Here is a 14,793-nt window from a genome sequence, read left to right on the forward strand (position 1 = left end):
GCACCAGACAGAGAACCTCTTCCATTTATGACCGTAACACTTGAGAGTTGAGGACGCCCAGGCCTTTGCAAGAACCTCTCTGCAATCAGCCGGGATATCGTACCCTCCAAACTCTAGTGCTGCAGGAGCCAGGCCTGCAAGTTCAGCGACTGTTGGTCGTGATGGAGAATGGCGCCTCCTTCTCTGGAGAGAAGATCCACGTCTGCCGGCAGCCTGACTGGCGGGGACGTTGACAAGTCCAGAAGGTTCGGGAACCAGATCTGCCTAGGCCACACCGGTGCAGCGAGGATCATCCTGCACCTGGACTTCTTGAGCTGGTTGATGAGGCGGAGCAGCAACAGCAATGGAGGGAACGCGTATAGAACAGGCCGTCCCAAGGGAATGAGAAAGCATCACCCATGCTCCTCGGCTGTGGGAACCTGCTGGCAAACCTCTGGCACTTTGAGTTCGTCGCCGTCGCGAACAGGTCGATCTGGGGTTTGCCCCATCGTTGGGAGAGTCGATCCACTTGATCCTGGCGCAGTTACCACTCGTGGCACGAGCGCAGCTCCCTGATGAGCGAGTCGGCGATGGTGTTTTTTATTCCTGCCAGGTGGAAGGGAACCAGAAACATCCCCTGGGCGACGGCCCAGTGCCACAGATCCTGGGCCTCTTTGGATAGGGCTGGGGATCTGGGGCCTCCTTGCTTCCGTATATAGAACATTGTGGTGGTGTTGTCGGTGAAGATCCTCACCACTTTGCCCTTGAGGGACGGAAGGAACGTCTTGAGAGCCCAGAAGACTGCTCGGAGCTCCAGAATGTTGATGTGGAGGGACCTCTCCTCCGGGAGCCAAAGGCCTCATGCGTGGAGGTCCCCGGTGTGGGCCCCCCCAACCCTCCAGAGAGGGAGTCCTCAAGAACCCGTCGTCACAGTCTCCTGAAACGCCGGGATTTGAAATTCGGTGCCTGTTGTGAGGTGAGCACAGATGCCCCACCATAACATCACCCGACGGAACTCCTCGTCGAGAGGGATCCTGCCCTCGAAACAGCCCCTCGCCTGAAACCAGCGGGCGTCGAGGAACTCCTGTAGCAGACGCATCCGAAGTCTGCAAAGGGGTACAAGATAGATGCATGAGGACATCATCCTGAGCAGGGACTTGATGGACCTCACCCTGGCCACGTCCGTGGCTAGCAGGCACCGCACCTTGCCCAGGATGGTCTTGGTCCTCTCCTCTGAAGGGCAGGCCAATTGCCCCACTGTATCGAGCTTCGCTCCCAGAAATAGTGCTATCTGCGATTGAACTAGGTGGGATTTGGGGTAGTTGATGGCGAACCCCAGCTCCGTGAGCAACCGGACGGTCCTCGCCGTGTGTTCGACGGCGAGTTCCCTTGTCCGGATTAGCCAGTCGCCCAGGTAGGGGTAAACGTGGACCCCCTGCAGGCGCAGCCGCGCCACCACTGGTGCCAGGCACTTGGTGAAAACCCTGGGTGCCGACTTTAATCCGAACGGTAGGGCTCTGAATTGGTAGTGGCGTCCCTGAACCACGAACCTGAGGAACTTCCTGTGCCTTTTTAGAATAGGGATGTGGAAGTAAGCATCCTCCAGGTCCAAAGACGACAGGAAGTCACCTTCCTCCAGCTGTCCCAGCACGTGCTGGAGGGTGACCATCCTGAATTTCTGCACCTTGATGTACTTGTTTAAGCGACGCAGGTCCAGGATGGGGGCGCCAACCGTCTTCTTCCTGACAAGGAAGTACCTTGAGTACACTCCGGAGCCCCGGAGCCTTCTGGGGACAAGCTCGATGGCACCTTTCTTGAGCATCGCCCTTACCTCCAACAGCAGTTGAGGGATGTGATTTTCCTTCCTGGCTACGGGAGGAATGCGAGGGCACTTCTTTTGGAATTACCGCGAGTGCCCACTGGCCAGGGTGTCCAACACTCAACGGTCGGATGAGATGGACTCCCACACGCTGACGAACTTTGTCAGCCGGCCTCCCACCAGGGTGCTTCGGTGGGGGCCCGACAACATAGCCGGGTCAGTCCTGCTTGGAGGCGGCCTTACCGCCTTGGCGACAATGGCGGGATCCCCCTTGCTTGCCGCGACCTCTGTAGGCCTCCTGGGAAGAGGAGCGGGCCGCCTGGCGGTAAGTGGAGGAGCCACCGCTGGAACCTTTGGAGGCACCCTGTCTGCCTCCGGAGCTCCGAAAGGGCCGTCGCTGTTGAAGCACCCTTAAGGCCCGGGCCGTCTCCGAGTCGGTCTTGATGGCCTGTAGAGACTCGTCCACCGCCTTACCAAAGAGGTTGTTGCCGTCGAACGGCATGTCCAACACTCTGGCCTGGACGTCCTGGCGAAAGTCTGTCGCCTTGAGCCATCGTCGTCGGAGGCAAACTCCGTTGCCCAGTTGGCGAAATCCAGTATCGGCAATGTCCGTTGCCACCGTTATGGCGTGATCCGATGCCACCTCGCCTTCCTGCAGAATTTCTAGGGCCTCCGCCCTCTTGTCAGGTAGGAAGTCTAGCAGGGGAGCTATCTTGAACCAGAGCTCCCTGTCGTAGTGGGCCACGATCGCCAAGGCATTGGCCGCCTTAATCGTCGTCGCCGCCGACGTGATGACTCATTGTCCCACGGAGTCCAACTTCTTGCCCTCGCTGTCCGGCGGGGAAGTGGAAGTTGAAGCCGCCGCCCCCGCTGCCTTCTTCTTAGCCGCTGCCGAGACGACAGAGTCCAGCGTGGGCTGGGCCCTGAGGCACAAGGGGGGGGGCATCGGGGATTCGGTACTTCTTCTCGTACCTGTCCCTCTTGGCGGGTGCCGTGGAAGGGTTCTTGAGGACCACAAGCCCCTCATCCCTCATTCCAGTTGTCGTCGAGCAAAGGCACCGCGAGGGCCTCTCGTCATTGGTACAGAAACCCTTCCTTTTTTTGTTCTTCAGGGCAGCGCTGGAAGAGCTTGGATGCCCTGGTTATCATGGCGTGGAAAGAGGCAATTTTGTCGGCTGGGGAAGCCCGTGGGGGGGGGGGGGTGGGTGATGACGGGATGTCCGCCGTGTCATCGCCGCTGTCATCGTCCGTACCCGTCGCTGTGTCCGTCGCCGTATCCTCTCTAGGGTCCGGCGAGGACGAGGGGTCCACAGGTCTCGCAGGCACGAAGGGCAGAGCGGGGTGGACTCTCCTCCGCTTGTTCGGAGGGCTTCCCGACGGGACTGGTTCTGGATCCTCCGTCGGGGTCCGTGGTAATCTCGTCCTTATCTCGGTACATAAGGATTGGATTGCCAACCAAATGGCCGCCCAGCTATCCTGGGGCTCGGGTAATGGCTGTGACGGACGGGATGGCCGTTCCACTGGGCCCTCTACATCGCCATCGTTGCCATCTTCGATCACGCCCTTGGGATCGAACCTTCTCAAACCTCTCGTTGAGGCCTATGGACCTCTCGTTGAGGCCCTTCTCGGCTTCCACCAGCTCCTCCTCAGAGGCTGATTCCGAGTCTGTAATGACCACCGCCCCCCCCCCCTTTTTCCGCCGGGGCTTCACGGGGGTTTTAAAGATGGGCTGGAAAGAGGACTCCCTCCGCTGTGGCAGGGTACTCTGGGCCGAGAGGCCGTTTCCACTGGCGTAGTCTCAGCCGGCTTTGCCAGTGTCGCAGCGACCACTTCGACAGAGGCCTTTGCCGGATGGATCAAAGCCCTCACCACCTTAGGTGCGTCCTGGGCCTTCGCTTTTGGGGGAGGGTCAGCGCCTCGCCCCCCCTTCGAGATCGACCGGGTCCTCTCCAGCGGCTTACCCGGGTTCTCGAACTTCCTCTTTCCCGAACTAGAGCGATGGCTCGTGGTCGATCGTGCCGGGGAAGTGGCGCCCTGCCTGGCAGCCGAAGAGCCCAACCTTTTGGCGCTCCCGGTGCCCGCGGACTCGCGGTGCTTGGCCTTCTGTTGGGCCCCCATCGCCGGGGCGCCCTGACAGGACTTAGAAGCCCACTCAGACTTTTTCTTCTTTGCCTTCTCACCTGCTGTGCCCTTCTCCAGCCAGGCGGCGAGGCTGGAACGACGATCTTGTTTGGTCTGTTCCGAAAGTTTCTTGCAGTACGCACAGTCCTTCTCCATGTGCGTCTTGTCCTCATGAAGACAGTAGAGAACGCGAGTGCTCGTCCTCCTTGAAAACGTTCTGCAATCCGCATCCAGGGCAGCACCTGAACAGCTTGGATCCGGGCGTCGAGCTTCCCTTGTCCTGGGCCATGTCCGTTGAGGTAGGCTGCAGATCTTCCGGAATCTTCCAAGAAGTGTAAACTCTATGAAAACTTCACCCTTGAGGGGCGTAGAAGAATTCCGAAACGTGTCCCCGTTATCGGAAAGAGAAACGGTGGAGCTTGAGGCTCGATTAAACCGAAAAAATGAGAAAATCTCCTGAAAAAGTGCAAAAACGCAGCAAAAACTCGAGAGCTAAAGCATGAGGACACCCAACACTTGAGCGTGCGGTAAAAATCTGAGGATGGCTGCCAGAGGCGGGGCAGTCACTGGCTGGGGGCAGTATGACCCAGAGATCAGTGATTGGTTACTACTAAGAAAGACAGATCAGAAACTAAACGGATACTGATTTTTTCTTTACCGAGGATTCCCAGCCTGATGACGGGGAATATTCATGAGCATGTCAATCCATGCCAGACCCCATGCTGGAGAAGTGCGGTTCTCTGCAGGAGACAATGTTCTCCCTCTGGCTGGCCTCAGTGTACCTGAAGCCTCTCGTGGTCCGCGTCGGACCAAGAACGAAGACGCCATTCTGCAGTTCCCTCTGTCTGCAAATGACAGCAGGCCAACCAGGTCCCTGCAAAGGTTAGAGCGCATACTGTTGTTCGTGTTGGTAATCATTTCTCGTAGCCTCTTCCTTGTCCGAGTAGTTATTACCTGGGATGTATTACAAACAATACATGGGGTTTCCGGTAATGCGGAGAAGGATGGTTTTGAGGGAGGGGAGGAGATATAGTGTTCTCCCAAGCTGGTCACTACTCTCAATGGGGTCCCTCCATCCCCATGAGATCCTCCTGCTGATCAAGTAGTGATAGTCTGAAGGATTGATCAGTTTCCCCATTACAGATGAGCAAAATGGAAGTGAAGCTGAAGGCTTTACTTCCCTTCAGAATTGTCAGGACAGGATAAAAACAAAAAGAATGGGGTTCCATTGGAAACTATGGAGGGAAAATTGACAAAAGAAAAGCTTTCCTAACTCCTATCCAACTATTTCTTTCTCCCACGCCTGAAATAATATTCATCTTCAAAGCAGTCCATGGGTCGGAACCTATGATCTAGTGAATGACCTCTTTAGATTACCTTCATGCCAATACTTTATTACTACCCAACCCCCACCGCCAATGCACCCTTTTGGACCAAGTCCTTTTTTCATCTAGCTCCCCCATGCTGGGATACATCTGTCCTACCATGGCATGCTTAATCATACTAAATTAATAAAAGCAGGCTGCATGCGTAAAATGTAAACAGTGTATATAAATGGTACTATTGTGTCATCTCATTTGCCGGTCCCTTTGTACATTACACTAATGTCATGTACGTTTGTTGAGATGCTTCATCAATAAATACAAAAAGTACATTCCTGTTTTTACATTCTAGAGAATTACTACTTTTACAGCATGAAAACCATGCTTCTAGACAAGCAAGCTTACACTTTATATAGAATTAAAACAAATGTGTGAAATGAGAGGAAAACTACGTATTGCCAAGCAACTTTTTAAAGGTTCGATTGGTAGGCTCCTAAATGAGGGCTGGCGGGGAGGGGGAATTATAATCATAGGGCAGAGCAACGTGTATCAACTATTAACTAATAGAGGAGATCAAATATATAAGACATTTATATTTTAGTATTTGCATTGATAAATACTTAACCCTTTTTTAGAATGACAATACACTGGCCTATTTGCCAAGTATAAAAGAAATGCAACAGAGTATAACCAATGCTTGCTGACCTGAGTGAAGGATGGGTGACATTTGCTGATTGCCTGCTAAGGAGGGATGCGATTTGAATCTTTCACGCTCCAATGTAGAAACTGGTGTAATAAAATGGCTTTGGTTCCAGCCATCCTGTGGAGAAAACCGTAATTTAATGCGTTGAAAAGCATAACTTAAAAAAATATAGTGACAAATGTTAATACTCTGGCCTTTTTAACATTACATCAGTTGTTAAAAAAAAAAAGAATTACCTTTTGATTCATCATTTCAACAAATAGAAAGTTGGCAGAAACACAAGGCCAATGAATCTTTCCTGCAAATATGAGACAGAATATTGTTTTGTCCCCACCCCCATTTCACATAAATAGGCCAATGCGCCCGTTAATGGTAAAGAAATACAAAGTAGTGGAAGGTGAAAATCTTGAGAAATAACGCCCAATTGAGGGGCTATCATGTAGCAATGTCAGTGGTTCTATATAAATAGGCTAAGATCGCTCAATGTCTATGGGCAAAAGAGCTTAACACCTGCTTTTAGGAAATGTGCCACTGGCTACCACACCCTCAAGAATGTTGCTTAATGCACAGAGAGTGAAAAGGAAACATGTTCCAGTGCCATAACGTCCCAAATACGTGAGACCCATTACATAAATTAAGGGGCAAAGATATCTTTTTCCAACACTCAGCTATATGCGTCTTGTCGGCTAAAGTAAATTGAAAAGGATTTTCCATTCAACTAATTTTTTTTAGCCACGGATCACACACCCCCAGTAGTGACAATTGCAGATAGCAAGGAACCTCAACTCCAAGGATTGCATCTATTGCACTCAGGTTTTCCATCCAATAGGATTGGAGTTCATTAGATTTCCACCCGACCTGGAGAGCTTCTGCCTTGTCACTGCAATCTCTCCAACAGGGTGCAGAAGAGCCTGGCTATATCCTGCTTAGTCTTGAAGGCGTAAGGTGCCAGCTACACAGAATGTTTTAAGTTGCCCACTTGAGTTGCACAGCCCCGATGACTTTGCTATATCCACCCAAAGCCCATGTAAAAATATTGTGTGGAAAGATTTTTCACATTCTCCCCACACCCCATCTATGATGTACCTCTGCATCTTTGAGTTTTAGTACGTCTTGCAAGGAAATGGTTGGTACCAGTGTGATTGAGCACAATTTTATAAATGGATGCAAGTGATTTGCCTGCCACTAGTTTAATGGCTAACAGGCGAGACAATGTCAGAGTTGCAGTTAGGTAAATATATCTGTCTCCACTACTCCAAATTGGTCCTTGCATGATTGGACCTGGACTGATTTTAATGTCCCAATTGCACTTCAAACATATCCCTTATTACCGCCACACCATCTTGTTCTCCATTTTTGCAATTGCACACCCTTCAATGCAGGTGACAAGTTGGGATTACAGTGTCTTGGCGTAAGGGATGATGGAAATGTGGTTACTTATCAGCAGATCCAAATATCTAGTATTATGCTAGCAATAGTACTGGCATATGCAGAATCGGTCGATCAGGTTCATTCATTCACAAAACAGACTTTAATGACATACTCACTACCACATGATCCATCCACACCCATTTTTTAGTTGGTAAAGGTTGGGACTATCTGAACAGTAGCTCCAGTTGAGCTGCACTATACTGTGTTCCAAAGTCTGAATGCCAAAGAACCTCTGTTCTGGACATTTCAAAATTGCCTTGGATACCGCAATTTTTAAAAAAGGAAGTAGAAATGCATGTTGGTGCCCTCTGTATTTTAGATAACTATTGTAATGTTTTTGAGAAATGTTAAGCAATTCATGGCAAACTATTCAGTGGTACACAATTCATAAAAAGATACTGCAAAACAAATACAACATGCAATTCATCCTTTCCACAATATGAATATATTTCAGTCGGAAACAAAATCACAAAGGTGTCTCTGGTGGCCAGGATGCCATGTGTAATAAGCCAAAGGCAAAATGAATGAGGGAGTCATATTTCCGTAATAGTTCAGTGTGTTAAGATGGATTTCTAGACTCTGGCCTGGACGACAGATTTTAGGAGTCAACCCTAGTTATAGTGAAGAGGGAACTCAGAGGTTTGCAAAAACCCAATCAAGCTATGTGAATGAGCAGTCCAGGTTTATTCGCAGAAGAGTGTGCGTGACTCAGGGGCCCTAAATGAGTACACACAGTATGGCACACAAATCAATGTAGACATTATAAACATTTATTCATTATAGGCGTTCTGAACACACTGGAAATTTATCACACAAAAAACTATAATAAAAATATAAAGTCATTGTAGGTTGCAATATACATCAAATAACTTCGTTTGCAAAGGGAAGTATTTTAGATACAATCAATGTGGAACCAGATCACAAGACAATAACCCATTTTAAGAAGTCTAAACCCTAAGATTAATGGGGCCTTGCACCCAAAAGTCACCGGAGCCAATGTTTCTCACCAGAATGAAGTCTCTGTAGGAACGTTCAATAAGCTTGTGTTGGTTAGTTTAAAAGTTCTACAACAATTTTACCGGAGGCAAGTATGTGCTTTCCTTTCTTCCAGACCCAAGACGAACCGCGGGACAGGACTACTCGACTCAGGTTCCACAAACAGAAGGTGAGCGGAATGGAATAAGGAGACAAAAGAACTGCTTACCAGTGTTATCCTATGGAGGACATAGGGGGACAGATGCACTGTGTTTACTTCCCCCCCATACTCTGATTTTCCCAGATGTTGTGGATCATCTGGGGGTCGTTGGGGGCTTGAGCTTCCACAGTTGGCCCCCGGAAAGAGGTGCCCAGGAGTTCCGGGTTAAGGAATTCTTCCGGTTGGATGAAGTTGCAGGGTGCAACCTCTGTCGAAGAAATGCAAGAACCACCAATGCCGGGCTCTTCAGGACACTTGGCGGGTTGGAGAAAGGAGAGTTTGAGCGACGGTCTATGCATACCAGTGACGACAGGTGTCCTTCCAGTCGATGTCATAAGTTGCTCCAGGACAGTATCCCTTGATGCAGTCATTCGGGGAGAAGGAGACAGTGGCACAAATTGGCAACAGCTGAAACGAGGAACGGCGATGCTTCTGGCAAGCTAGAGCATGAGAGCTGGCCAATCCAGCAGGCAGTCCAGTGACACTTCTGAGTGCTCAGAAGGGCAGGATCCCTGGGAAGGTATTGAAACTAGTTGGTCCATATAGTGCAAAGGCTGAAGCACCGCTCAGGGTCTTCGAAGAGCAGACAGAAGAGCAGACAGAAGAGCAGACAGAAGAGCAGACAGAAGAGCAGACAGAAGAGCAGACAGAAGAGCAGACAGAAGAGCAGACTGCTTTTCTTCAAAGGATTCTTGGGTCCAACGATGATCTGAAGAAATGGCTGCATCTTATCCAAAACCTGTGCTGGAATCAAGTCCACCAATGGTAAAGATCTGCACAATTCAAACAGCCAGTAGTTGTCCAATCAAGGACAACTATTGGGTTCACATTGGCTCCACACCTAGACTTCATGGCATCAAGGATGTGGACTGGGACTAAACAGTCACACACCCATCCTGGGTGCCACACAACCACACAGAGCCACAACCACACACCCAGCAAAATCAACAGCTTTCCCAAGCAATTGCATGACCGTATAAGGGGTTTCTTGACCTGGCAAGGAAGGAAGAAGGCCAAACAACAATATGGTCAAAGCAGCAAGCAGAAATCATGTGGCATGGATATTTTAGGGCACTAGCCACATTAAGTAGCCATGCGTAGTAAATGCGAATGTGCACACAAAAAATAATGCCAAAATTGTAAAAGTATCTGTTGCCACAAGCTTGTCTTTAGAGTGAGGAACCACCCGTTAGTCCTTATGGACTTGTCATCCAGGTGGCCAGGACATGCCCATCGCTTTTGGATTCAGTTCCTGGGGGTGGACCAGTGCGGGAAGATCACCTGGGTGAGGGGTCTTCAGGGAGTGGGGGTGAGGCAGCTGATGGTGAGACGCAGTATTCCCCCCTTTTTTGTTCATCTACCCCATCATATTTTGTAGGATTTTACAAAGTTCCCCCTCCCCCCACCTTTTTACACTAACACTGGGCAGATGACGAGGTTGACAGAGTAACCAGACTAACACTCTCGCATTGTACTGGACATGTCCCGTTAGTCGGGTCAGGCACTTTACACTAAGTGCATACAGCTGATATCAGTTAGCTCTACTCACACGAATAAAAGGCAACACCTAAAGACACACACTGAGCAAGGCCGAACACGAGTACGAGCAGAACTTCTGGGACGAAGGCACATACTGGAGCAGAACAATGGACCACGGGACGAGAGCGGCGGGCCAAAAACCCCCAAGGGTTTACCTACTGGAGGTCATTGCCTCTGATAAACCGCCGAAGATATGTGGAGAAGGCCAGATCCCACAAGTGAAGATTACATTGTGATTCAAGGACTGCAGCGACACCTTCTGGGTGAACAGCAGAGTCAGGGAGGCAAGGCCAAGCGTGTGGTGCTAACCTTGACTCGTGAATTGGAAATAGTAATAAAAGAAAGGCACACAGTCAGTGAGTTATCAAGCAACATGAGAGAACGGTGTGTGTTAAAGCGAATGAAGTAGCAACATTACATCACAAGTGAAGGCTGCACGCGTGTGTATGAGACTCAAAGAAAGGCAGGCCTGTGAGTGAAATGAAGTAAAAGGCAGCTGTGGGATCAGTGATACTAAGTAACGGAGTGGGCCGAGTGAAAGGAAGTAACCCATTCTAAAGTCTCTGTGAAAGGTAGATTGTTTGAATCTATCACCCAAACAAACAGCAAAACTGAATTAAGCGAGAGTAAACGTGAACTTTGAGTTGAAGTGGTCCTGCGGTGGTCTATAAGGAGAGCCCCACACATTTATAAGTCTACGACATCTGAAAGGGATCCGAGCCCGATTGAGGGAGACCCAAAGTACAAGAAGCTAGGGGAAGGGAGATACCTTGCAAGTTTGTGTTGAACTGTGGCGTGAGCGGTCTGAGCCCGATAGAGGGGGACCTACGTGAACTGTGTGCTAAAAGGTTTGAGGCCGGTAGGGGGGACCTTTGTGAACTTTACGAGGAATAACATTTCTCAACTCAATCCACGGTTTGGAACTGGTTAGAGTGTTAGAAACCGAGCCAGATTGTGTCATCCTGCTTACAAGGACAGCCTTACTCCTTGAGGTTTAATGCAAGGAGGAGAGTTGGTTCAACTACCTTGATTCTTTTGCATACATTTCTACTTTTTACACTTCTTGTACAAGAGGTAGGGCAGGCATTAGTTTTTTTTTAGCATAGTGCCGTTTTGATTTGACGGACTCCACTAGGAGCGTTTTGTTTATCGTTTAATGGTCGAGACTACTCCCATCTTAGTTACAGGGCAAAATAGGAGTTTCTCCATCCCCAACATTTTCAATAAAGGTTTTAACAAATTGTATCCATTGTGTCAGTGTCAATCTTGTGATACCATGCCTTTCCTACATTAGGCACATACAATGCAACCAAAAATCCCAAGATAAAAAGCAAGTGTGATTCAAAAGTTTCCAACTTGCACTGCAAGGTGCTGGGTGCAATGTTAAAAAGTTCAAGAATTCAAAAAGGGAAACGCAGAACTGATTGGTTTCTCCATAACAAGGGGCAAAATGCAAGTGAAGTTGGAGGCTTTACTTCCCTTCAAAAAATAAGGACAGGATAAAAACAGATTAAAATGATTGGGGTTCCATATACAACTATTGGGGGGACAGGGGGAGAATTCTTTCCCAGCACAAAGTAGCCCTAAATTATAAAATCCTGCTCTGGATGAGCACAAGTTGAATCAATATGGTTTGGATACATAGCTATAGAAGGTTTAAAAACAAACATGGTCCAGTGTTTCTTTTGCTCAAGGTATACACACAGGCACTTTTGTAAAACTCTGTTGAGGCATCTACAACCACTGGCATTGTTCGTTATTGTGTTTTGGTTAAAAATAAACCTTTCACAATTCAATTCCAGAAGTAGATAATACAAATCAGCACAAAAACAACAATTAGAATTTCACATTAAAAATAAGCAGAGCATAACATGCATGCAGCGTTTTCATGCTAAAAATGTCATCATTTGGTAGCTAAGAGTACATTAATAATTCTTGCAACACCAATAGTTAGGGAAGTTCCAACGCCATCTCCAGCAGCAAATACCAAAAGTTGTCATGACCTTAATGAGGGGGTAATGCACCTGACAAGAAAGGGAAGCCAAACCTCAACGCAGACAGGGCAACAAGGCTTAACTCTCAGGTAGGTAGCAGGCTGACAATGGTATAATTAGTCCACACGCATACAAATATAGATTTCTATTGAGTAAAAAAAAAAAAAAATACTTAGCACATAATATACAGCATAAAAAATGCAGCATACTATAAAAACAGTACATTTTGTGGACCCACGAAAAAGAAAATGTCCAGGGGTCCCCTAGAGTCACTTTAGGAGAATTCCAGGACACACACAAGAGAATCAGTGGGACCAGAGTCCCTTTAAGAGAATTACAGGACAGGTGGAAGAGTGAATCAATGGGACAATGTCAATGGGCCACCCACTTGTCTGGAGGAAAGTCTGATTTACCCCCACAGGTACGGATTACACAGCAGGGAGGACCAGAACAGACCCCAATCAAGAGATCCAGAGGAAATTGCAGCAGAGCATAAGGACCCCAATGTAAGTCAACAGGAAACAGGGTTGAGACTCGCCTCCAAAGATATCTAACCTCGGAACAGGAAACACCCACACCCCCAAGGGTGAGCATCTTGATTAATCACCCGAACACAGATAATTTCTCGCACTGGAAGTTTCAGCGAAAACAGCTCTGCAATGGCAAAAAATCCAGGCAAGTATAGGCTTCTTTGCCTAAGAGCTTTAACCCTGAGCCAACAACGGCCCCCTAAGGAAAGGAGCAAAATGCCTTCCCACAACAGTGACCTTCAGGCCAGGAGTGAAGAATCTCGCTAGGAAGATAAGGGAGCCTGTGAAAATGGCCCCCTAGTAGTTTGGTAGGTAAGAAAATAAATCCCAGCACATGGATAATGGATGGGGATACCACAGGAAGCCCCAAGGAACAAAACCCGTGGGGTGTTCGACTCCCAACCCCCTTTCAGGAGGCAGCATCTTCCAGCACCAAGGTGGTAGACCATGGCAGGAAAAGTGCCCTAAAAGGGCCCAGAAAATGGTTCTAGTAAGGAAGGATTGACCAAGGGCACAAATAAATGCAGCAGGTGAATTCAGAAATCCCAGACTGGACCTTCTAGGACCAGAAAACCAAAACCAGAATTACGTGCAAACCACTGTCCCAGCCAGTATGGCCAGATAAGGGCTCAAATCAGCAAGGAAACGCCTTCAGCAAATCAGTAAACCTGCTTTTTTCAAGTAGCAGGACAAAACGGAAAGAGAAAAGCAGGTATAAGGCATCACCTCAGGTTTTGTTGCAAAAAGGGACTGGCCAAAGGGCTGCCTACCAACCACTAGAGGGGGGGTGTGGCAAAGGGTCAGATGACCAACCATAATGGTTGGTCACTATAACAGCTACTCAGCCTAGCCCACTCCCACGGGTAGTGAGAGGAACCATACGCAGACCTATACTGGCATAAACCAGTTTAAAACAAGGTCACCTTTTGATAGTTCTCAAACAGAAGCAGCCCTGAAATTCACAGCGGACCAGAGCAGGATTTAAAATGCATTGGTGCCCCAATGGCTAACAAAAGGAAGATTGGGCTAGCAATAGAGTAAAATGGCTTGCACACCTGGTGAAGTAAAAAAAAAAAAAATGAGGTATAGCTGACACCAACCTACTCCCTAAAACCAATGTAGGAGAATTGAATCAACCTAGGATAAAAGTGGGAGGCCTGAGAGGAGAGGAACCCCTCGGACTATACAGTTTAGGGGCGACCAATACCATATACCTTCTGCAACGTAAAAGTGTGGCAATGGCAGGGTGACTTCAGGAGAAAAGATGTTGGCGATCCAAAATATAAAGGGGGGCAAAAAGCAAAGAATTGAGGGATCCCATAATCCCCAAAAATAGGAATGTATCTAAAAAGGATCAATCTCTTAGGTTTGATCAGAAGAATTTCCATTTAGATGTAACTGAAGTTAATTGGAATGCACCTAAACCGAATTTACTAAAGTGTAAAGCATAATGTCTTCCGATGCCCAATTCCTAGAGTCTGCTTTGCATCGATATATGCTATCACCAAACCACTTTTGCTCATCTTCTCTGCCATACTTCAATATTATCAGGGAGAGAGGTTTCCTCAGTAATTCAAGTAAAAGCCGAACCAGGTCCACCCTTAGTGCTTTAGTCACCCAATTTCTTTTTTTTTCTTTCTAAAATGTTTTTAATAGTAAAAATGATTTATTAAAAACCTTGTACATCTTACTCAATAAAACAATTCATACAAACTGAATAAGTCATTAAGAGGTGTGCATTCGAAAAACTGCTACTAAAAATACAAATTATTACAGCCTGATGCCACTTAATCCATGGCGAGAAAGCAATTCATGCTAGATTAAACAATTCATTAGGGGTTATATCTTCTTAAAACCATTACTTACAATCTCATAGAAAAATACACTTAACTTCTAGTAATAAAGAGTTTTCCATTAGTGTCCTGCTAAAACTCCAGCTTCCCATTTTGTTTCACTTCTAAAAAGGTCAGCCATTCATTCTTTCAATGAACAAAATTATTTTCAAAAGGTTGACCACCCTAATCACCAGGGAGGAGGTAGAGCCTTGTAGAATTGATCACCAGTAATTCACTGAATTCAAAGAATCCATAGAGAAAACAAATTGAGATAAGAGTTCTGCTCTTAGCTTCTGAAGAGCCCCACATTCAATCATTAAGTGCT

At 47.8% G+C, this 14,793-nt stretch overlaps 1 protein-coding gene across 13 annotated transcripts in view; it reads right to left on the reverse strand.

The window, feature by feature from the left end:
- Positions 1–14,793, reverse strand: part of PKP4 (plakophilin 4) — a 1,672,883-nt gene that overhangs the window by 51,774 nt on the left and 1,606,316 nt on the right. For all 13 annotated transcript variants that reach the window (XM_069616385.1, XM_069616390.1, XM_069616392.1 and 10 more), the window contains one exon: positions 5,947–6,061. In XM_069616385.1, the coding sequence (XP_069472486.1) occupies positions 5,947–6,061 (115 nt within the window). The remainder of the gene's footprint in view (positions 1–5,946; positions 6,062–14,793) is intronic.

This window comes from Ambystoma mexicanum, chromosome 9 (genome assembly GCF_040938575.1).
Source record: "Ambystoma mexicanum isolate Mex_15411 chromosome 9, UKY_AmexF1_1, whole genome shotgun sequence".
NCBI classification, from domain to species: Eukaryota; Metazoa; Chordata; class Amphibia; order Caudata; family Ambystomatidae; genus Ambystoma; species Ambystoma mexicanum.